A 24809-nucleotide genomic window follows, 5' to 3' on the forward strand; every position below is an offset into this window, starting at 1 on the left:
TGTTCATGTGGTGAAATAATGCGTGCCTCAGTTTTGGCAGCTGGGGGGGTTTGCCTGACAGTGGAATTTAAATTCAATTCATTAATAAATTCAATTAATTATTAAAAATCTGGAATTGAAAGCTAGTCTCAGTAATGGTGTCATAAAACTATCATCGATTGTCATAAAAACCCATCTGGTTCACCAATGTCCTTCAGGGAAGGAAATCTGCCTTCCTTACCTGGTCTGGTCTACATGTGACTCCAGATCCACAGCAATGTGGTTGACTCTTAACTGCCCTCTGAAATGGCCTAGCAAGCCATTCGGTTCAAGGGCAATTAGAGTCTTGTTAGCAATGCCCACATCCCATGAAAGAATTTTTTTTAAATGCCTATTATTTGCTTCCTGTCAATTAACCAATCCTCTATCCATGTTAATATATTATCCCCAACTCCATGAGCCCTTATCTTGGCCTATTAACCTTTTGTGTGGCATCTTATCAAATGCTTTTTGAAAATCCAGGTAGACGACATCTACTGGTTCCCCTTTGTCTACCCTACTATTTATGACCTCAACAAAATGTTAATACATTTGTCAAACAAGATTTCCCTTTAGTAAAATCATGTTGACTTGTTTTAATCATACTGTGCTTTTCTAAGTGCATTGTTAAGTTTTCCTTAATAATAGATTCCAGCATTTTCCCAATGATGTTAGGCTAACTGGCCTGTAGTTCCCTGTTTTCTTCTCCCTTCTTTCTTAAAAGTGGTGTAACATTTGCCAACTTCCAATCTGATGGGACTGTTTCCCAATGTAAGGAATTTTGGAAAATCATAGCGCATCCATGATTTCTGCAGCTATCTCTTTTAGAACCCTAGGGTGTAAGCCCTCAGATCCCGGGTATTTGTCATATTTTAGTCCCTGAAGTTCCTCCAATACTTTTTCTCTGCTAATGTTCATTTCTTTATTCTTTTAACCCCTAGGTGACCATCTATTTCTGGTATGAATCTTGTGTCTTCTACTGTGAAGACAGACACAAAATATTTGTTCAATGCCTCTGCCATGTCCTCATTCCCCATGATCATTTCTCCTTTCTCTGCTTCTAAAGGACCAACATTTACTTTAGGTAGTCTTTTTATGTACCTATAAAACCTTATGTCTTTATATCACTGGCTAATTTACTGTCATTCTATTTTTTTATATCATCATTTTGGTGGCCATTTGCTGATTTCTAAAACACTCCCAGTCCTCAGACTTGCTACTCTTTTTGCAACATTGTTAGCTTCTTCTTTTGATCTAATACTATCCTTAACTTCCTGAGTGAGCCACAGTTGGGTCTTCCTTGCTGAGTTTTTGTTTTTCAATGGAATGTATTTTTGTTGAACATTTTGAATTGTTTCTTTAGAGGTTTCCCACTGTTCATTTACTGCCATACCTTTTAGTCTATTTACCCAATTTACCTTAGCCAGTTCTCCCCTCATACCTGTGTAATTGGCTTAAGAAGATGGTGATGAGGAAACACTGTCACTCAATCTCACACTCACAGCCTTCAGCTTAGATACTGACACTGCGTGTACATTAGAGCATAGCTTAGAGGTGAGATACGCATGTGGTGAGACACTGGGCACATGTGGCTTGCATCCAGAGCAAGGGACAAGGGTAGCACAGGTGCCAGCTCCCAGAGAGCAAGGTCGCAAACTAGTTCTGCTGTAAAGGACTCGGATGAGCACTGCGATGGGACAAGCTACAGATGAAAGCTGATGTGTATGCATAATGAAATGCTTGGTGTGCTGGCAGGCCTGCCAGAAAGCCTGTGTATAATGTCAAAGAGCATGTAAGAGTTCCCCACCAACAATGCACAGGATTTTGCAGAGAGCTTGGAGCCTACCCTTTCCAGCATGGAAGTAGTGGCCAACTCCATTAACACACTTGTGGCCAGATTGCATTGCAGCACAAACAGAAGCCACACAATGTCTGGGTGCTGCAGTGGAAGCTCAGACTTCTGTCATGCAAGGTTACCTTGCTGCCATGCAAACTCAGACTGCTGCCATCATGGCTGTGGATACCAGTGTTCAAAAGGGCTTGCAGGGTCTCACAGCAATTCTACAATCTGTCTTCCAACAGATTACTAAGATTGCTGAGGTGCTGCCCTGGGGAGTGGCCGTGGCTCTGAGAAGTATAAACCTGTTTCCTTTCTCAGGATGACAGCATTCATCCTCCTAGCACTGCCATTCTGCCAGTGCCCTTGCTGTTGCCTGTCAGCAGGCAGCCCAGAATGCTGCTGCTCATATCTAGATGGTGCAGTCCGAAGTCGGACCTTCTAAGGCCAGAGCTGCTCAGGTTCTCCTCCAAAGATATTTGCAATCTCCTCCACTGAAAGGCAACAGCCTTCCATCAGTCATGCTGCAGCCACTGGGGTATAACATGCACAGGAGCAGTAGGACAGGCAAACTCTGGCAATAGTACTGAAGATTTGTGCTCCAGAACTAACCACACCCCTAGCCAAGCTGTTCCAGTACAGCTACAATATTGGCATCTACCCGGCAATGTGGAAAAGTGCCGAGGTATGTCCTGTCCACAAAAAGCAGGACAAATCCAAACTGACCAATTACAGCCTTGGTGCAAACATGGACAAAAGAGCTGAACTCCAGAGGTGAGATGAGAGTGGCTGCCCTTGATATCAAGATAGCATTTGACTGTGTATAGCATCAAGGAGCCCTAGCAAAACTGGAGTCAATAGGAATTAGGGGGAAAACTCTCCGCTGGTTGGAGTCATACCTAGAGGAAGATGGTTGTGGTTGTTGGAGGTCAATCACCTGAGTCCCAGGTGTTCCTCATGGTAGTTTCCAAGGCCCAACCATCTTCAGCTGCTTCATCAATGACCTTCCCTCCATCATAAGGTCAGAAGTGGGGATGTTGGCTGATGATTGCACAATGTTCAGCACCATTCGCGACTCCTCAGATACTGAAGCAGCCCGTAAACAGATGCAGCAAGACCTGGACAACATCCAGGCTTGGGCTGATAAGTGGCAAGTAACGTGCATGCCACACAAGTGCCAGGCAATGACCATCTCAAACAAGAGAGAATCTAACCATCTCCCCATGATGTTCAGTGGCATTACCATCGCTGGATCCCCAGTATCTTGGGGGTTACCATTGACCAGAAACTGAACTGGACCAGCCACGTAAATATGGTGGCTACAGGACCAGGTCAGCAGGAATTCTGCTGCGAGTAACTCACCTCCTGTCCAGTAACTACAAGGCACAAGTCAGGAGTGTGATGGAATACTCTCCACTTGCCTGCATAGGTGCAGCTCCAACAACACTCAAGAAGCTCAACACCACCCACGGCAAAGTAGCCCACTTGGTTGGCGCCCCATTCACAATCTTCAACATTCACTTCCTTCACCACTGACGCACCGCACAGTGGCAGCAATGTGTACCTTATACAAGATAACTGCAGCAACTCAGGGAGACTGCTTCGACAGCATCTTCCAAACCTGTGATCTCTACCACCTAGAAGGACAAGGGCAGCAGATGCATGGGAACACCAACACCTGCGAGTTCCCTTCCAAACCGCACATCATCCCGACTTAGAACTATATTCCTTCACTGTCACTGGGTCAAAATCCTGGAACTCCCTTCCTAACATTGTTGGTGTACCTATACCCCAAGGACTGCAGTGGTTCAAGAAGGCAGCTCACCATCACCTTCTCAAGGGCAATTAGGGCTAGGCAATAAATGCTGGCCCACATCGCACGAATGAATTAAAAAAAACACACAGAAGACAGACACTATGGGAATGCACAAGGGTGATTACTTGACATTTGTATTCTATATGGCATGTTTTTGATTTGAAGTTGGTTTGGAATGTTTATTTTGTATTGCCTTTTTTATTGTAGAAAAGCAATTACGGTAATGGGCAGTGACAGAGGGAAGGTAATGTGTGGAACTTGTGGTGAATGGGGAATTGGGGTTGGGTTACTAGTACCACAGCCATATGAGTTGTTCATGGACATGCTGGCCAGAAAGGGCCTCTCAAGGTTGCCTCCTCCCACTCCTCAGCTGCTTGCTGTATCACTGGTGGCAAGGCCTGTGTCGTCTTGATGGTGAGGTTATGTAGAAAGCAGCAGATTAGCGTGAATGTTGACAGAGTACTGCAGGGATCTCCAGAGTGGTCCAGGCAGTGGAATTATTGCTTCAGCATACCAATGGTCTATCAGGGTTTTCATTGTATGCATGCTGCAGATGTGTATGTGGTTTGCACACCAGAGTCATCAGCTATTCTGGACAGCGGATAGCCCTTATTTCCCAGTGGTCACCCTTAGTTTTGTCATAGTGGCTCAAATGCAGATGGCGCAGTGGACTGCCGCAGAATGAAGGCATCGTGCCTGTAGCCAGGATACCGCGCATTGGCCTGCATGATTCGCTGCATATGGTCGTATACCAGTTGGATGTTGAGGGAGTGGAATCACTTTTGGTTACATGCTGTACTCGCAAAGCAATGTGCATGCAGTCAGTTGCACCCTGCAATCCTCACAAAGCCGCTTCTTTGGCTGTTCTTTGGCAAGAGAGAATGAATTGTAGTCAGCTTTCTTTGAATAGAGAACATTGGTGACCTCTCTAATGCAGCAGTGTATGGTAGGTTGGTAAACTGCGAGATGCCCTCAATATCTCCAGCCTCAGCCTGGAAGAAACCCTTAGGCATTAAAAATCATGGCCATGATCACCTTCACAGCTACTGGCAATGCAGTCCTCTCCCCACTTTAAGGTTGCAGTTGCAGCTGCAGTAGGAGTAGATTTCAGTGAGGACGTCCTTAGTGAAGCGCAGACATCTCACACACTCTTCTTCACTGAGGTTTGGGTAGGAGATTTGCGCCCTGTATACCCTGGGAAAATATGGTTTCTATTCAGAGCCCTTCCTCCTCCTTCCTCTTCCAGCAGCTTTCCCTACTCTGCAAAGCCTTGTACAGTTGTAGCAACAGCCAATAGAAAACAATCAGCAACTAATCTGAAAGTAGGTGATGATCCTTTTAAATAGTGCTTCTGGTGGGGTCATTCCTGCTGCTGAACACATGTTCATCTGTGTGATTAAAAGACACTATTAGTTGGAGTATTGAGCACAAAAATGGCAGCGCTAACATCAAATCAGCATGTATATCATGATTGCTTACTCTTCATACTTGCAGATGCTGACTATGCATATGCTAATGCCCTTACCAATATGGCATCTGGCATGACTCACACCGGAAGTGCGCGCGCATACCGCAGATGTCATTTTGGACCTCTAAGGCCACTCTGGGCGTTATGCATCTGAATTTTGCGGCAAATGACTTGGGATCAAATAATAGGGGCTATAACAATAGGCAGATGAAAATTCAGAAAGCCATTAGATCCAGGATTAGCTTCCACATGTATGCTGGTGACAGTCAGCTCTGTTTCTCCACCATCTCTGTCAATCACTCTGCTGCCTCTGTTTTCTAGAATCATAGAAATTTTTAGCACGAAAGGAAGCCATTCAACCCATCGTGTCCGCGCCTGCTGAGAAGTAGCCATCCAGGCTAATCCCACTTTCTAGCTCTTGGTCTGTAGCCTTGTAGTTTTCAGCAATTCAAGTGCATATCCAAGCACTTTTTAAATGTTATGAGGGTTTCTACCTCTAGCACACTTTCAGGCAGTGAGTTCCAGATCCTCACCACTCTCTGGGTGAAAAAGATTTCCAGCCAATCCCTGCTAAACCTTCTACCCCTTACCCTAAATCTATGTCCCCTGATTATGGACCCCTCAACCAAAGGGAATAGGACCTTCCTATCCACTCCATCTAGACACTTCAGTTAGGTGTCCCCTCAGCCTCCTCTGTACAACTCTAGTCTATCCAATCTTCCCCCATAAGTCAAATGATCGAGTCCAGGCAAGATCTTAGTAAATCTCTTCTGTACCCTCTCTAGTGCAATCAAATCTTTCCTATAGTGAGATGACCAGAGCTGCGTGCAGTACTCCAGCTGTTGCTCTCTAGTGTTTTATACAGTTAAATAAGAACATAAGAATTAGGAGCAGGAGTAGGCTATTCTGCCCCTCGAGCCTGCTCTGCCATTCAATAAGATTTTGGGTGATCTGATCATGACCTCAACTCCACTTTCCTGCATGTCCCACATAACCCTTGACTTCTTTGTAGATCAAAAATCTGTCTAACTCAGCCTTGAATATATTCAATGACCCAGCTTCCACTACTCTCTCAGGTAGAGAATTCCAAACATTAACAACCATCTGAGAGAAGAAATAGCTACTCCTCTGCGTCTTAAATGGGAGACCCCTTATTCTGAAATTGTGCCTCCCTAATTCTAGATGCCCCATGAGGGGAAATATTATCTCAGCATCTACCCTGTCAAGCCCTCTCAAAATCTTATGTTTCAATAAAATCATCTCATTCTTCTAAACTCCAGTTAGTATAGCCTCAACCTGCTCAGCCTTTCCTGATAAGGCAACCCCTACATCCAGGAATCAACATAGTGAGCCTTCTCTAAACTGCCTCCAATGCAAATATATCTCTCATTAAATAAAGAGACCAAAACTGTACACAGGGGTCACTGTTCAAAAATAAGGGGTCGCCTGTTTAAGGCAGAGATGAGGAGAAATTTTTTTCTCTCAGAGAATCGTGTTTCTTTGGAACCCTCTTCAAAAAGCAGTGGAAGCAGAGTCTTTGAATATTTTTAAGGCAGAGGTAGATAGATTCTTGATAAGTAAGAGGGTGAAAGGTTATTGGGTCGGCGGGAATGTGGAGTTGAGGTTACAATCAGATCAGCCATGATCTTATTGAATGGTGGAGCAGGCTCTCGGGGCTGAGTGGCCTACACCTGCTCCTAATTTATATGTTCGTAGTACTTTTAGGTGCGGTCTCACCCATGCACTGTACAGTTGTAGCAAGATTTCCCTACTTTTATACTCCATGCCCCTTGCAATAAAGGCCAACATTCCAGTTACCTTCCTAATTACATTGTTTTTAGTTTTGGTGTGAACTGTTTGAAGACAGTTGGTGTTTTCCTGCTAAGGAGAAAATAAACCACCCAACTCACCTCCTTCTCTACCTTTTTGAAGAAATCCTGCCAAGATCCAGTGTGGGGAAAAAATCCCTGGTACTGTATAGCTCCTGAGAAGCAGGAAAAAAATCCTGTGATTCAAGTTTGGGCTGACGGAAAAACCTTGATGCCACATTTCTCCTAGAAAGTCTACTAAAACAATTCTCAACATCTCCAGAACAGACTGCTTCTTATACAGACCCAGTGACCTGTCTCCATATACCTGGATGCCAGACCAAAAAAGGGACAACTTACTTCTTACCGTATCATCTTTTTTCATCTTGAATTAGCAAGTATTTGGCCAAAGTAGTTTTTTTTTGTAACAGACCTCTGTAGTATGAATTTTGTAGTTTTTTCCAATGTGTGTGTGAGAGTGTAGTTGGGGAGTTTTTAAAAAGGGAACTTTCATATTTTAATCGGTGTGTTAATGCTTTGCTTCGTTTCTGGTTAAGTCTTGTTTTTTAATGAACTGATAATTTTGTTGTTTGTTAAAGACACCTGGTTGGTGTATTTTATTCTGGAATAAAAAATAGAGTATATGATTGGCTATTGGCTGTATCGGGAACTGGGTAAACATTTAAATAGATGTTGTGATCTGTGGAGAAGTGGAACTAGAAAGGACAGTGCACTCCTCCCGCCTCGGTCGTAACACTATGTTAAAGGTGCTATATCAATACAAGTTGCTGTTGTTTGTCAGCAAATTTGAGGTCAAATTATTTGATTTATAAGCATTCACTCCCCTTTTTTTTCCTGTCTCATATATACTGCCTATACATATATATTTGCATACATAACTATTATTCACAACAAAATTATTTAAATCTTACTTGTTTATAAATACTGATGACACTATAGTTAGATTGTGGCATGACAGGGTAATCGCTCCTTACTTAAGAATGAAGTGTGACTATACTGGTTAGTTGTTTCTTTTGGTCTTCTTACTATTGTTTTGAAATATAATCAGTGAAGAACTTTTATTCTACTAGGATTATGCATTTTTATAAAAAAATTTACGTTCTTTCATGTATCAATTCTATCCTTTTAGCAAACTTTTCTCTGTATCTATTTCGTCTAATGCACTAGTTTCCTGGTAGTAAGCTATAATTATACTGCAAGGTACTGATCTGAGAGTGGTACTATCTGTCTGTGATGTCAGATTTTTGAAATACAGCAGAGTGACCTCCATCTAACAAGCACCGAGTTATAACAGAGCTATGCAGAAGCATACTTTCATGTATGTGTGATGGTAGTTAATATTGGGATAAAGTGGCTGATTTGTGCTACTGAAATTTTAGATGTTTGTAGAAGCTTCAGTGAAGTGTGTTGTCAGTTTTAAATGGTGGCTTTGCACTGGGATGGAGTTACATTACAATGGGTGCAAACTTGGAGTGGTGTAAGACAGACTCATGCAGTTATCTTGCACCAATTGGCAATACTCCAATCAACTAATACCCAACTTACACTGACGTGTTTCACTGTTACCACTTTGTGTTGCCCTCAAAACATGAGATACCAATCTTCTTTTTTAAATGAAGTGTAACTGAATTCTTGCTAAGGAAGTAGTTTGTTTTGTATTTTAGGCGCCTGCTTGCGGAAGCTGCTCTACAGAGACTTGACCTTAAAACAGCGGAACAGGCATTTGTCCGTTGTAAGGATTACCAAGGGATTGAGTTCGTGAAACGTCTAGGAAACCTTCAAAGTGAATCCATGAAACAGGCAGAAGTTGCAGCTTACTTTGGAAGATTTGAGGAAGCTGAGAGGATGTATCTAAACATGGATAGAAGGTGTTTATAATACTTAAGTATATTCTTAAGTCTAGACACTGCTAATGGTGCTGCTGTTTATTTTAATTATCAAATTTTTATAATTTAAAAGTATTTATATTGTTACTAATTGCGATCTTTTAACATTCTGTGTGGCTTCAGATGTGGACTGAATGAAATTTACATTCCACTGAGATGGAATGGGGGTGGGGAATAGTGTGAAGTGGAGAGCAAAGACAAAAAGAAAGGAAAAACAAAAGGCCATCAAAAATACCATTGGTATTTTGACATCTTTATAATGGCCATTTTGCTACTCTGATTTTCCTTTGCTTCCCTCTACTGTAAAACACATACCACAATAGGGATTATTTGATATTCTTCCCTCAATATTGTTGAAGGCTTCCTGTTTGGCAGATTGTTTGGGGATGTTAGTCACAGTAAATGTCATACCATGACATGGATTTGCGCTAGATTTGTTTGGATTTTTCAACTCACTTCACATACTGACTGTGTCAAGTGTCTAGAGCTGCTGCTCCAAGGTCAAACTAGCCACTGGGTGGATTCTGTTCAAGTTGGTCAGTGATTCTGCTCTTAACAGAGTCTTTGGGCCCTGTTTGTGCCATATTGAAGTGGCTGCTTGGCACTAATCATTCTTGTCTTGCCAGTTAGTGCCAGTGAAGTTCCCATAGACTCCAGTCAACACTAATCTGCTGATGAAAAACTAAAGGGGCTCGACACTGTTGTTTATAAACTAGTCACATTCTAGGTGCCAGGCAGGGCCAGGGGTGCTTCTTTATCCCAAAGGTAATAGGGAGCTTTCTATTTTGCCTCCTAAAGAATCATTTGGTGCTATAATAGCAATGTCTCTCCTTTCCTGATTCCTGACTTGTAAAGCTAATTTTATTAATTAAAGAAAAGATTATTGAGAGAAATTTTGCTCCAGGTGTTTAAAATGCTGAGTGTTGTTGATGTAAGCATGTTATTTAACTTGATATTGAGTACAGAACCGCTAGATTAGAATTATTAAGAGTGATAGAGGTTAGAAAAAATGTTGGGGTCAATTTTAACACCTGGCAGGAATGGTGTCGGCAAGGGGTTAAGGTGTTTGGGGGGCTGTCATGCAAGTAACCACCATATGTTCCCGACCCCAAGCTCCACCAGCTTTACTTACATTAATTCAGGCACCGAAGGACCATCCACCCCTGGCAGATGGGGCCTAATTGCATTGAAGGGTTGCGGCCTGATAACATCTTCAGCATTGCCATTTTAACTTTAGAGTTTGGAAGCTCTCAAGACAACCCTGATGGCAGAACCAGGGCAGGAGTCCCGGCGAGGCCAAGGTATGTTTAAGCAAAGAGTCTTTAGGCTTCCCCAGCCCCGGCCTTTCCCTCCCAGCACAGGCATCGGCTTCCAAAGCCCCTACTCAGCACTAATTTTATGCAGGGAGGGGTGAGGGGGTGTTCTCGGGTCCTACTTCTCATTATACTCCCCATGCAGTTTCCCATTTACTTGCAACCACACTTGCTTTTAAAGTGCTCAAGGTTAAATTTGGCCCTTTTACTTCACTTATCTACCATCCTGAGACTCCCAAGAAAAAGCAGTTGAGGCTGCAATGGCAAACTTCTTTAAAAATGAATCATTAAATATTTGGCTTGGAGTAGGTTTCCTATTAGAATAGGACTCAAATGATAAAATATTCCATGGGAGCCAGTGGTTTCTGTGGTGCTTAGGTTGGTGATAGGAGGGGTGAATGTTGATTGCAGGTCATCAGGTTAGAGTTTAATGATAGGAATATGAGAATGTCTGAAAGATCTGCCGAATTATTTGATTAGCTTTGGACAGTAGCGTGCAATATTTATGCAGGATGTAGCATTCATTTTGGGGTAAACTGTATATCATTTGTGGAAGATGCGTATGACGCGTTTTGATAATCGCACTCACTTCTTCCTCTGTATGTGGTCAGAAATGTTTTTTCTATACAACTTCTCTATTCTGCTTATAGAGATCTGGCTATTGATCTAAGAATCAAGTTGGGAGATTGGTTTCGAGTACTGCAGTTGCTAAAAACTGGTTCTGGTGATGCTGATGATGCTCTGCTTGAGCAGGCTTATAATGCTATTGGAGACTATTTTGCAGATCGCCAGAAGTGGTAAGTAACAGCATTGTTATGCAAAATGATTGAAATTGACAATGAAAATAGGAGGCCCTGATGATCCATGGGCATTCTCCCAGTCACTTGTCATAAATTTGTGGGAGACTGACCAGTACTCCAGAGAAACAGCAAAATCAGCCATTGCTCTGGGGTTCTGCCAATGGAGGTATAATAGAGACTGGCAGAACCCCCTTGCAATTTCAGGGCTAGTAATGTTTTCGGCAGCAGAAGACCATTGGCCCATATAACTACTCTTCCAAAGCACCTTTCTGTTTCCATATTGTGTTTCTGGAGCTAACTTCTCTGTATCCCCTTTCCGAACAAATATTTGTCCAGTTATTTTCCTAGATCTACTGTAACTTCCCATCACCCCTGCAGATAATACGTCCTATAGTTCTTAATGAAAGCAAAAGTTGTCTACATTTCTAATTTTCTTTTGACGCCAGTAAGATTAAACTGCATACCCTACAAGAAGAAAGAACTTGCATTACTTAGCACATTTCACATCCTCAAAATGTTCCATAGCACTTCACAGCCAAACACTTACTTCTGAATTTGCTGTCTTGTAGGCAAATATGGCAGATAATTAGTATACAGCCATGTCCCTCCAAGAACAGAGAAATAATGACTAGTTTATCTGTTTTGTTGGTGTTCTGGAGAGATATGTAAGAAGGCAGCACCTTCATTTATCTAACTGCATCAATCAGGAATCATTTTATGCACACAGGTGTGCAAAAAAGCACAGAGCCAGTGTTTGGTGTTTTGTTTTGTCAGTTAGTTAGCGCAGATGGTGATGGGTTGTGTAACATTGTATGTATTTTATTGTATGTATCTATATCTCTATCTGTCTCTCACTTACACTATTATATGTGTATATATACACACGCTAACTTCTTGCACTTAAGCAACTTTTAATTTAAAATGTTAAACTAATTTAGAATCTCCACTCTCCACTGTGTAAACGAGCAAATGATTCTTCCAGAAGTGACATCCCCCCATGTTTATTTTACACATGAAACACAAACTATTCTATTTAACAGTTTACAAGATAGAATCATAGAAATCATAGAAAGTTTAAGGCACAGAAAGAGGCCACTTGGCCCATTGTGTCTGTGCCAGCTGAAAAACGATCCACCTATTCTAATCCCACCTTCCAGCATTTGATCCGTAGCCCTGCAGTATACGGCACTTGAGGTGCATATCCAGACTCCTTTTGAATGAGTTGAGGGTCCCTGCCTCAACTACCCTTTCAGGCAGTGAGTTCCAGACCATCACCACTCACTGGGTGAAAAGGGTTTTCCTCATCTCCCCTCTAATTTTTCTACCAATCACTTTAAATCTATGCCCCCTCGTCACTGACCTCTCTGCTAAGGTGATTAGACCCTTCACCTCCACTCTATCCAGGTCCTTCAAAATTTTGTACATTTCGGTCAGATCTCCCCTCAGCCTCCTCTGTTTTAAGGAGAACAACCCGAGCCTTTCCAATCTTTCCTCAGAGCTGCATTTTTCCAGTCCTGGCAACGTCCTCGTAAATCTCCTCTGTACCCTCTCTAGTGCAGTTACATCCTTTCTGTAATGAGGTGACCAGAACTGGACACGGTACACAAGTTGTGGCCTAACAAATGAGTTATAAAGTTCCAGCATAACCTCCCTGCTCTTGTATTGTATACCTCGGCTAATAAAGGAAAGGATTCCATATGCCTTCTTAACCACCTTATCGACCTGTCCTGCTACCTTCAGGGATCTGTGGACATTCACTCAAAGGTCCCTTACTTCCTCTACACTTCTCAGTATTTTCCCATTAATCGTGTATTCCTTTGCTTCTTTTGAGCTCCCCAAATACATCACCTCACACTTCTCTGGGTTGAATTCCATTTGCCACTTTTCTGCCCATCTGACCAGACCATCAATATCTTCCTGCAGCCTACAGATATCATCCTCGCTGTCAACCACACGGCCAATCTTTGTGTCGTCCGCAAACTTTTTGATCATGCCCCCTACGTTACGTCCAAATTGTTATTATACACTACAAAAAGCAGGGGTCCCAGAACTGAACCCTGCAGAACGCCACTGGAAAAAGTCCTCCAGTCGCTAAAACAGCCGTCAACAATTGAGTTCTGATGAAGCCTCACAGCTCCAGCGACCCGGGTTCAGTTCTGGGTACTGCCTGTGCGGAGTTTGCGAGTTCTCCCTGTGACTGTGTGGATTTTTGCCGGGTGCTCCGGTTTCCTCCCACAGCCAAAGACTTGCAGGTTAATAGGTAAATGGGCCATTGTAAATTGCCCCTAGTATAGGTCGATGGTAGGAGAATTGAGGGAAGCTGGGGATGTGGTAGGGAATATGGGATTAATGTAGGGTTAGTATAAATGGGTGGTTGATGGTCGGCACAGACTCGGTGAGCCAAAGGGCCTGTTTCAGTGTTGTATCTCTCTATGACTCTTTGACCTGAAACGTTAACTCTGCTCCTCTCTCCACATATGCTGTCAGATCTGCTGAGTATTTACAGCATTTCCTGTTTTTACATCAACAATTACCCTTTGTTTTCTGCCACTGAGCCAATTTTGTATCCACCTTGCTGCATTTCCCTGAATCCCATGGGATTTTATTTTTTTAACCAGTCTGCCTTGGGGGACCTTGTCAAAGGCCTTGCTAAAATCCATGTAGACCACATCAACTACACCACCCTCATCGATCTTCCTTGATACTTCTTCAAAAAATTCGATCAGGTTGGTCAAGCAAGATTTTCCCTTAACAAATGCATCCTGACTATCCTTGATTAACCTGTGCCTTTCGAAGTGACAGTTTATCCTTCTCTCAGAATAGATTCCAATAATTTGCCCACTACTGAGGTTAGACTGACTGGCCTGTAATTATTCGATCTATCCCTCGCTCTCTTTTTAAACAGAGGTACAACATTAGCAATTCTCCAATCCCCGGCACCACACCTGGATCCTGTAAGGACTGGAAAATGATGGTCAGACCTTCTGCCATATCCTCTCTTGCTTCTTTTAATAGAGGATACATTTCATCTGGCCCTGATGATTTATCAACTTTCAATGATGCTAATCCCATTAATACTTCCTCTCTCCCTATGTTTATCACATCCAATACATCGCACTCATCCTCCTTAACTTCAATATCTGCATCGTCCCCCTCTTTTGTGAAGACAGACACAAAGTATTCATTAAGAACCATACAAATATCTTCCGCATCAACACATAGGTTATCCTCTTTCTCTTAATGTATCGATAAAACATATTTGGGTTCACCTTGATTTTGCCTGCCAATATTCTTTCATGCCCTCTCTTTGCTTTCCTAATTTTCTTTTTGATTTCACCCCTCCACTTTCTATACTCCTCTCGGCTTTTTGTAGTATTGAGTTCTCGGTGTCAGAATTAGATTAGAGAGATACAGCACTGAAACAGGCCCTTCGGTCCACTGAGTCTGTGCTGACCAACAACCACCCATTTATACTAATCCTACATTAATCCCATATTCCCTACCAAAAACCCACCATTCTCCTACCACCTACCTACACTAGGAGCATTTTACCATGGCCAATTTACCTATCAACCTGCAAGTCTTTGGCTGTGGGAGGAAACTGGAGCACCCGGTGGAAACCCACACGGTCACAGGAAGAACTTGCAAACTTCACACAGGCAGTACCCAGAACCGAACCCGGGTCGCTGGAGCTGTGAGGCTGCGGTGCTAACTGCTGCGCCACTGTGTCAGATATGAGCTTTCCTTTTCTCTGTTATCTTATCCTGTAGGCTCATGGACATCCATGGAGCTCTAGATTTGGCCGCCTCACCCTTTAACTTTGTGGGAACATGTTTACCCTGAACCCCTTGACTCTCCTATTTGAATGCCTCCCACTGTTCCAACACTGATTTACCTTTCAAGTAGCTGTTTCCAGTCCACTCTTGCTAAATCACTCCTCAGTTTAGTAAAATTGGCCTTGCCCCAATTGAGAACTCTAACTCCTGTTCTATCCCTGTCCTTTTCCATAATTATGTTAAAACTGACTGAATTATGATCACCACCGTCAAAATCTCCTACTGCCACCCCTTCCACCTGCCCATCTTAATTTCCTAAAACTAAGTCTAAAACTGCACCCTCTCTTGCTGGACTTGCTACATACTAGGCAAAAAGGTTCTCCTGAATGCATCTCAAGAATTCTGCTCCCTCAATTCCTTTCACACTAAAACTATCCCAGTTAATATTTGGGGTAATTAAAATCACCTACTATTACTGCCCTATCGTTCTTGCACTTCTCAGAGATTTGCCTACATATCTGCTTTTCTATCTGCCTCTGACTATTTGGGGGTCTATAGTACACTCCCAGCAGTATGATTGCTCCTTTCCTGTTCCTTAGCACAATCCATATGGCCTCATTTGATGAACCTTCCAACATGTCATCCCTCCTCACAGCTGTAATAGTTTCCTTGACCAAAATTGTCACTCCCCCTCCTTTCTTATTCCCCTCCCTATTGCATCTGAAAACCCTGTAACCAGGAACGTTGATGTTTCAACAATTTCACGACCAGCACGAGCAATATTACATCTAACAATCAATCAGTACAATCTGCTGCCATAATCACAGACCAAACCCGATTCACAATCCCAGTCACTTTCTGACCCATCATACTTCGCCTCCAATCCTACCGTGCCATCTTTGCAACTACCCTTGCTGCTGTTGATGTGGCCACTGAACCCACTACAGTTCATAGAATCATAGAATCGTTCAGCACAGAGGGAGGCCTTTAAGCCCATCACGTCTGCGCTGGCTGTTTGGAAGAGCAATCCATTTAGTCCCACTCCCATTCTCTTTTCTCAGTTCCATGCAGTTTTTTTCTTCTTTAAGTATTTATCTAATTCACTTTTAAAAGCTACTATTGAAGCTGTTTCTACTACCCTTTCAGGCAGTGCGTTCCAAATCCTAAACACTTGTGTAAAAAGTTTTTTCCTCATGTTGCCTCTGGTTCTTTCTCTAATCACCTTAAATCTGTGCTCCTTGGTTACAGACCCTTCAGCCATTGAAAATAGTTTTGCATTATTTACTCTAAACTCTTTATGATTTTAAATGCTTCCATCAAATCTCTCTTCACCTTCTCTGCTTTAAGGAGAACACCCAAGCTTCTCCAGTCTATCCATATAACTAAATCCCTCATCCCTGGAACCATGCTAGTAAATCTCTTCTGTACTCTCTCCAAAGCCTTCTAACGTATAGTGCCTAGAATTGGACACCATACTCCAGTTGAGCCTGAACTAGTTTTATATAGGTTTAGTGTAACTTCCTTGTTTTAGTACTCCATGCCTCTATTTATAAAGTCCAGACTCCCTAATATTTTATTAACTGCTTTGTTAACGTATCCAGTCACCTTCAAAGATTTGTGCACAATATCCCTCCATCCCTCAGGACTGACTGTTCTTGCACATCCTTTAAAATTGTAACATTTACCCTGTATTGTCATTCCTCATTCTTGCTACCAAAAATGTACCTCCTCACACTTTTCTACTTTGAATTTCATTTGCCATGTGTCCACCCATTCCAGCAGCCTGTCCATGTCCTCTTGAAGTAAATTACTATCTTCCTCATCACACTCCACTACGCAACGGCAACTTATATTTATATAACACTTTTAACATAGTAAAAACGTTCCAAGGTGCTTCACAGGAGCATGTAAAAACAAAATACTACACTGAACCACAGAAGGAGATATTATGTCAGATGACCAAAAACTTGGTCAAAGAGGTCGGTAGTAGGCACAGCCACCAATGGAGCAATTAAAATCAGGGATGATCAAGAGGCCAGAATTAGATGAGCACTGATATCTCAGAGGGTTGTGTGGCTGGAGGGGATTGCAGTGATAGGAATGGGCAACGCCTTGGAGGAAACTGTAAACGAGGATGAGAATTTTTAAATTGTTTGACCGGGAGCCAGTGTAGGTCAGCGAGCACAGGACTGGTAGGTAAATGAGATTTAGTGCAAGTTAGGCAGCAGAGATTTGGATGACCTCAAGTTTACGTAGGGTAAGATGAGGGCATTTGTTGAAATAGTCAAGTCAGGAGGTAATAAAAGCATGAATGAGGGTTTCAGCAGCGGATGAGCTGAGACAGGGGTTAAGTCGAGCGATGTTATGGAGTTGGAAACAGGCGATCTTAGTGATAGTGGTTTTATGATGTAATTGGAAACTCATTTCAGAGTCAAATATGACATCATTGTTGTGAACAGTCTGGTTTAGTCTTTAACAGTTGCCATCCAGAGGGATGAAGTCGGTACTAGGGAACGGAGCCTGAAAAAATGGCTTCTGTGTTCCCAATATTTTATCGGAGGAAATTTCTGCTCATCCAGTTCTAGATGTTGGATGAGTATTCTGATAATTTAGCATCAGTGGAGGAACATAGGAAGATAGGAACAGGAGTAGGCCATTCAGCCCCTTGAGCCTGTCCCGCCATTCAATGATATCATGGTTGATCCGCGGCCTAACTCCATATACCTGCCTTTGGCCCATATCCCTTAATATCTTTGCTTAACAAAAGTCTATCTCAAATTTAAAATTAACAACTGTTCTAGCTTCAACTGCTGTTTGTGGGAGAGAATTCCAAACCTCTACCACCCTTTGCATGAAGAAGTTTAGTGCTTCCTAACATCTCTCCTGAATGGTCTAGTCCTAATTTTTAGACTATTCCCCCTAGTTTTAGAATCTCCAACCAGTGGAAATAGTTTATCTTTATCTAGCCGGTCTTTTCCTGTTAATATCTTGAAGACTTCGATCAGATCACCCCTTAACCTTCTAAATTCTAGTGAAAACAGACCTAATTTGTGTAATCTCTCCTCGTAACTGAACCCTTGTAGTCCAGGTATCATTCTTCTAAACATACGTTGCACTCCCTCCAAGGCCAGTATATCCTTCCTAAGGTGTGGTCCCCAGAACTGCTCACAGTACTCCAAGTGGGGTCTAACCAGGGTTTTACATAGCTACAGCATAACCTCTGTGTCTTTATACTCCACTCCTCTAGATATAAAGGCTAGCATTCCATTAGCCTTTTTGATTATTTTCTGCACTTGCTCGTGGAATTTAAAGATCTATGCACCTGAACGCCCAAGTCTCTTTGGACATCCACTGTACTTAACCTCGTCCCATTTAGAAAGTACCCTGCTCTATCCTTTTTTGGTCCAAAATGGATAACCTCACACTTGCCCGCATTGAAATCCATGTGCCACAGTTTTGCCCACTCACCTAGTCTGTCAATATCTCTGCAATTTTATGCTATTGTCTAGACTGTCTACAATGCCACCTACCTTTGTATCATCAGCAAATTTGGATATATGACTTACTATGCCATCATCCAAGTCGCTAATGAATAATGTGAATAATTGAGGCCCCAACACAGATTCCTTTGGGACACCACTAGTTACATCCTGCCAATCGGAGTACTTACCCATTATCCCCACTCTCTGTCGCCTACCACTCAACCAACTTTCTAACCATGTCAATAATTTGCCCTCAACTCCATGGGCTTCTACCTTAGTTAACAGTCTCTTATGTGGGACTTTATCAAATGCCTTCTGGAAGTCCATATAAATAACATCCATAGATACTCCCCTGTCCACTACCTTAGTCACCTCTTCAAAAATTTCAATGAGATTTGTCAGGCATGACCTTCCCCTCATGAATCCATGCTGGCTGTCCCTGATTAACTGAAAAATTTCGAGGTGTTCAGTCACCCTATCCTTGATTATAGACTCTAGCAACTTCCCCACCACAAATGTCAGGCTAACTGGTCTGTAATTTCCTTGGTTTCCCCCTTTCACCCTTCTTAAAAAGTGAGTGACGTGCAACTTTCCAATCCAGAGGGACCACTCCTCAATCTAGGGAACTCTGAAAGACTATAGTTAGGGCATCTACAATGTGCTCCCCTACTTCCACCCTCGGTTGGAAACCGTCAGGTCCTGGGGATTTCTCACTCTTTAGTTCCATTAGTTTCCTTGTTACTGATGTTTTACTGATGTTTTACTTATGTTAATCGGCTATTAATTTTTTCAGAACTTCCGGCAAGTTATCCTCCTTTTCAACTGTAAATACTGAGGCAAAGTAATTGTTCAACATATCTGCCATTTCCCCATTATCAATGACAATATCTCCATTTTCAGCTTTAAGTGGGCCTACATTGCTCTTGACCACCCGCTTTCCCTTTATGTAACTATAAAATTTCTTCTTATTGATTTTGATGTCCCTTGCCAGTTTCCTTTCATAATCTGTTTTAGTAACTCTTATGAGCTGCTTTGTGACCCTTTGCTGGTCTTTGTATCGATCCCATTCGGCCGGATCTGTGCTGTGTTTTGCATTTTTGTAAGCCATTTCTTTTTGTTTTATGCTATCCCTAATCTCTTTAGTTGTCAATGGCTGTTTTTTCTGTGAAGTGGAGCTTTTTCCTCTCGGGTATATACTCGCTCTTTATTTCGTTAAATGTTTATTTAAATATTCTCCACTGTTCTTCAATCGTTTGACCCATTAACAGATCTACCCAGTTTACCGTGGACAGTCTCTGTCTCATCCCTGTAAAGTCAGCCTTACCCAAGTCTAAAATTCTAGTAGCTGATTCGTGCTTTTCACTTTCAAACGCTACCTTGAATTCGATCATGTTGTGATCACTATTTGATAAATGTTCACGCACAGTTAGGCTACTAATTAAATTTGGCTCATTACTCATGACTAAATCTAATATTGCCTGTCCCCTTGTTGCACCTAGGAAACTATCCCGAACACATTCCAGAAATTCACTACCTTTCTGACAGGTGCTAGTCTGCCTCTCCCAATCGATGTGTAAGTTAAAATCCCCCATTAATACTGCTCTGCCTTTGTTACACACTTGCCTAATTTGTACATTTATACAATCTAACACCTCAGAACTGCTACCAGGGGGTCTATACACAACACCCATTACAGTTTTAGATCATTTTCTGTTCCTCAATTCCACCCATAAGGTCTCCACTGGATGCTTTCCCCTCATTATATCCTCCCTCACCAATGAGGTGATATTATTTCTAATCAGTAAGGCTACTCCACCCCCTCTGCCATTTTCCCTGTCCCTCCTGTAAACTTTATAACCAGGTATATTTAGTTCCCAGTCCTGATCACCCTGCAGCCACATCTCCGCAATGGCCACCACATCATAATTTTCCATTTGAATTTGCGCCTGCAGTTCATCTAGTTTATTTCTTACACTCTGTGCATTTGTATATAGAGCTCTTATTTGGGCTATACCCCCTAACCTGTCCCTCAGCACTGATGCTTTATTCGCCTGTTTATTATTTCTCTCTTCTGGTTTAACCAGTATACTTCTTGCAGTTTGGTAACAATCAGCCTCACCACTAACCTGCACTCCTACCTTCTCCTTTAACTTCCTGTTTTTCCATGCAACTGAACCCTCACCCCCACTATTTAGTTTAAAGCCCTATCTACAGCCCTAGTTATACGATTCACCAGGACTCTGGTCCCAGCATGATTCAGGTAGAGCCCGTCCCATTGGAACACCTCCTTCCTTCCCTAGTACTGGTGCCAATGTCCCACAAATTCGAACCCATTTCTCCCACATCAATCTTTGAGCCACGCATTTACCTCTTTAATCTTATTGACCCTTTGCCAATTTGCTCGTGGCTCAGGTAGTAATCCGGAGATTATTACCTTTTTGGTTCTGCTTTTTAATTTAGCCCCTAGCTGCTCATATTCCCTCAGCAGAACCTCTATCCTCGTTCTACCTATATCGTTGGTACCTACGTGGACCACGGGAACTGGGTCTTTCCCCTCCCACTCCAAGTTCCTCTGTAGCCCAGATGAGATATCCCGAACCCTGGCACCAGGTAGGCAACAGAGCCTTCGGGACTCTCAATCCTGGCCACAGAGAACAGTGTCTATGCCCTAACTATACTATCCCCGATTACGACTACATTTCTCTTTTCTCCCCCCACTTGAATGGCTCCCTGTATCATGGTGCTGTCGTCAGTTTGCTCATCGTCCCTATAGTCTCTGCTCTCATCCACACAGGGAGCAAGAATCTCAAACCTTTTGGACAAGGATAAGGGCTGAGGCTCCTGCAGCACTACCTCCTGGATCCCTTTACCTGCCTCACTCATAGTCACACCCTCCTGTCCCTGACCACTGGCTGAATTCACGGTAGTTAATCTAAGGGATGTGACTGCCTCCTGAAACACAGTGTCCAGGTAACTCTCCCCCTCCCTGATGTATCACAGTGTCCGAAGCTCAGACTCCAGCTCATCAACTCTGAGCTGGAGTTCCTTGAGCAGCTAACACTTGCTACAGATGTGCTCACTAGGAACCACAATGGGGTCCACCAGCTCTCACATCATGCAGGTACAACACATCTCCTGGCCCTGCATCTCTATTTTATTTCATTAGATTTTAATTTGTTTTTTAAATTTCCAACTGGTCTTTAATTTTTAATCTGTAAAATATTTTTCCTATTCACCTTTAATCTGAAATCAACTTAGAATAGGTAATTCAAATTAGCACTAAAATAAAAGCAAAATACTACAAATGCTGGAAATCTGAAATAAAAACAAGAAATGCTGGAAATACTCAGCAGGTCTGGCAGCATCTGTGGAGAGAGAAGCAGAGTTAACATTTCAGGTCAGTGACCCTTCTTCAGAACTAGCAAATATTAGAAATGTAAAAGGTTATAAGCAAGGAAAGCGGGGTGGGGCAAGAAATAACAAAGGAGAAGGTGTAAAAAGGACAAGGTTACAGAATAGCTAACCAGAAGGTCATGGAGCAAAGGCAAACAATATGTTAACGATGTGTTGAAAGACATTAGTACAGATAGGGTGTTAATGGACTGAAAATTGAACAGCCGCAAGTACAAACATGAAAAAAACCAGTGGGTAAGCAAACTGAACAAACTAAGGGGCGGCACAGTGGCGCAGTGGTTAGCACCGCAGCCTCACAGCTTCAGCGACCCGGGTTCAATTCTGGGTACTGCCTGTGTGGAGTTTGCAAGTTCTCCCTGTGTCTGCGTGGGTTTCCTCCGGGTGCTCCGGTTTCCTCCCACATGCCAAAAACTTGCAGGTTGATAGGTAAATTGGCCATTAGCAATTGCCCCTAGTATAGGTAGGTGGTAGGGAAATATAGGGACAGGTGGGGATGTGGTAGGAATATGGAATTAGTGTAGGATTAGTATAAATGGGTGGCTGATGGTCGGCACAGACTTGGTGGGCCGAAGGACCTGTTTCAGTGTTGTATCTCTAAATAAGTAAAAAATAGCAACAGGCCCTTCGGCCCACCGAGTCTATGCCAACCATCAACCGCCCATTTATACTAATCCTACATTAATCCCATCTTCCCTCAATTCCCCTACCACCTACCTATACTAGGGGCAATTTATAACGCGGTCACAGGGAGAACTTGCAAACTCCGCACAGGCAGTACCCAGAATTGAACCCGGGTCGCTGGAGCTGTGAAGCTGCGGTGCTAGCCACTGTGCCGCCCATTTTCAGTCCATTAACACCCTATCTGTACTAATGCTTTGTCTTTCAACACCATTAACATATTGTGTGCCTTTGCTGCACGACCTTCTGATCAGCTGTTCTGTGACCTTGTCCTATTTACACCTCCTTTGTTATCTCTTGCCCCGCCCCCGCTTTACTTCCTTTTAACTTTTTACATTTCTAATATTTGCTAGTTTTGAAGAAGGATCACTGACCTGAAACATTAACTCTGCTTCTCTCTCCACAGATGCTGCCAGACCTGCTGAGTATTTCCAGCATTTCTTGTTTTTAATTCAAATTAGCAGTTATTTACCAACCAATAAACTTACCGTTTTCCTGTGAAATCACTCTTTGTTTTTTTTTCACTCTGTTTTTACTCCCTTAAATTATCCAAAAATTAGATTTACACTAGGAACCTTGGTTCCCCCCCAACAAAACACTACCTACTATATTAAAAAGAACTGTAGACCTTTTCTCTTTACTTTAGTTACGAAGCCAGCTATTTAGAGTTATTCCCTAACAGCAGTTACTCACCAACCAATCACCTTGCAGCTTTCCTGTGATGTCACTGTTGAATATTTTTCAAACCTCCGGCGGTGTCTGAGTGAACTCTCTCTCTCTCTCTCTCCTGGTCTCTTTATGCTCCGGCTCCGTTCTCGCTGTTTCCCGCTTTCTGAGTGAACTCTCACTCTCTCCCGGTCTCTTTATACTCCGACTCCACCCTCACTGTTACCTGCTCTGTGTGAACTCACGCTGTCTCTCCCGGTCTCTTTATACTCTGCTCTGCTCTCACTGTTTCCCACTGTCTGAGTGAACTCTCTCTCTTTCCTGGTCTCTTTATACTCCGGCTCCGCTCTCGCTGTTTCCCACTGTCTGAGGAGTTGAGAGAGGTGGTGGTGAGGTAGAGCTGGATGTCGTCAGCATTGGTGAAAAGTAATGCTATGCTTTCAAATGATTTTCCTGAGGTTCAGATGATGTTGCCAAGATTCAGAAAATGTTGCAAGTAAATGGGAAATAGGAAGCAGCCAAGGATAGATCCTTGGGGGACACCAGAGGTAATGGTGAGGGAGCAGGAAGAGAAACCATTGCTAGTGATATACTGGCTACGACTAGATAAATCAGAATGGTATCAGGCAAGTGCAGTCCCACCGAGCTGGATACAGTAGAGAGACTGGACAGTGGAGGATGATGGTGTGATCAACCATGTCAAGGCTGCAAACCGGTTTAGAAGGACGAGGAGAGATAGTTTACTTTTGTCACAATCACATAGGATGTTATTTGTGACTTTGATAAGAGCTGTTTCAGTACTGTGGCAGGGTGTTACAACAGGTGAGGAAGGAGTCTAGGGCTCCCCTCTCAGCCATTTTCTGATTTGGCCGTAACAGGGTTTAACTTTTAAAAAAACAGTGTTTTTAGCTTCCCCTCAGCGAGTCCTTGCTCACTGCTTTTTAACTGTAGTTGTAAAGAATCAACCAGACTGGTTTTCTCAGATTTAAACAAGAAAGGTGTAAGTTTATTAAGCTTAAAACTCTAACTCGGTTAAAACTACTAAGAATACGCGACATGACCATGCTAGCGTACATTCGCGATAAACACACACACAAATAGAGACAGAGGGGGAGAAAGAATTAAAGGGAAAAGGGTTGAAGTAGTAGATGGTACTCAGTTCCTGGTTTTGGGTTGCATGTAAAATCTTTGAAGCTAAGCCTTGCCGTTCTTGTTGAGGCCCAGTGCACACTTTCGAACCTGTTTCGCTGGTAGCAGAAGGTTGCAAGGGGTCTTCTGTCTTGAGGCTTATGTTACTTCTGTGGGTCCCTGGAAATTTGCATGAGAGAGAGAGGTGCTTTATTCTTGAAGTTCATCGCAATCTGTCTCAAATCTTTTCTGTGCGCACAATTCAATCACCAGCAGGTTAGCCATGTGATTAGCTCCTTGTTTGAAACAGCCATATCTACGAGGTTTGTGGATTCTTCAGAGCTTACCAGACACTCTCAGTGGGGGTGCGGGTTGCAGTGGAATGCTGGCTTTTACACATTCAGTGACTCTCAATGTCTCTTGATCATCACTATTGACAAAACCCGTCTGGTTAATTGAATCAGGGAGTGCTCCCATTGTCTCTCCATGCAACTGTCTTTCAGAATGCAAATGTGCAGCCACTGTTCTGTGGTCTTTTTAAACAAGTTATTTCAATGTCCAGTAAACGTTCAAATAATAGTGTTCCATGTGACAAAATTAATATGTTTCCATTTGGCAGGTGTGCTTTCCATTACATTGGGGCAGAAACCTGATTGGAGGAATTCAAACATGGAGTTCAGGGAAAGATGGGCACAAAT

At 42.8% G+C, this 24809-nt stretch overlaps 1 protein-coding gene across 4 annotated transcripts in view; it reads left to right on the forward strand.

Annotated features, from left to right (window-relative positions):
• wdr35 (WD repeat domain 35) overlaps positions 1–24809 on the forward strand; it is a 214990-nt gene that overhangs the window by 147900 nt on the left and 42281 nt on the right. For all 4 annotated transcript variants that reach the window (XM_068023557.1, XM_068023567.1, XM_068023572.1 and 1 more), the window contains 2 exons: positions 8633–8836; positions 10818–10964. In XM_068023557.1, the coding sequence (XP_067879658.1) occupies positions 8633–8836; positions 10818–10964 (351 nt within the window). The remainder of the gene's footprint in view (positions 1–8632; positions 8837–10817; positions 10965–24809) is intronic.

The sequence above is a fragment of the Heterodontus francisci genome, chromosome 3 (assembly GCF_036365525.1).
Source record: "Heterodontus francisci isolate sHetFra1 chromosome 3, sHetFra1.hap1, whole genome shotgun sequence".
In the NCBI taxonomy this organism is placed as follows: domain Eukaryota; kingdom Metazoa; phylum Chordata; class Chondrichthyes; order Heterodontiformes; family Heterodontidae; genus Heterodontus; species Heterodontus francisci.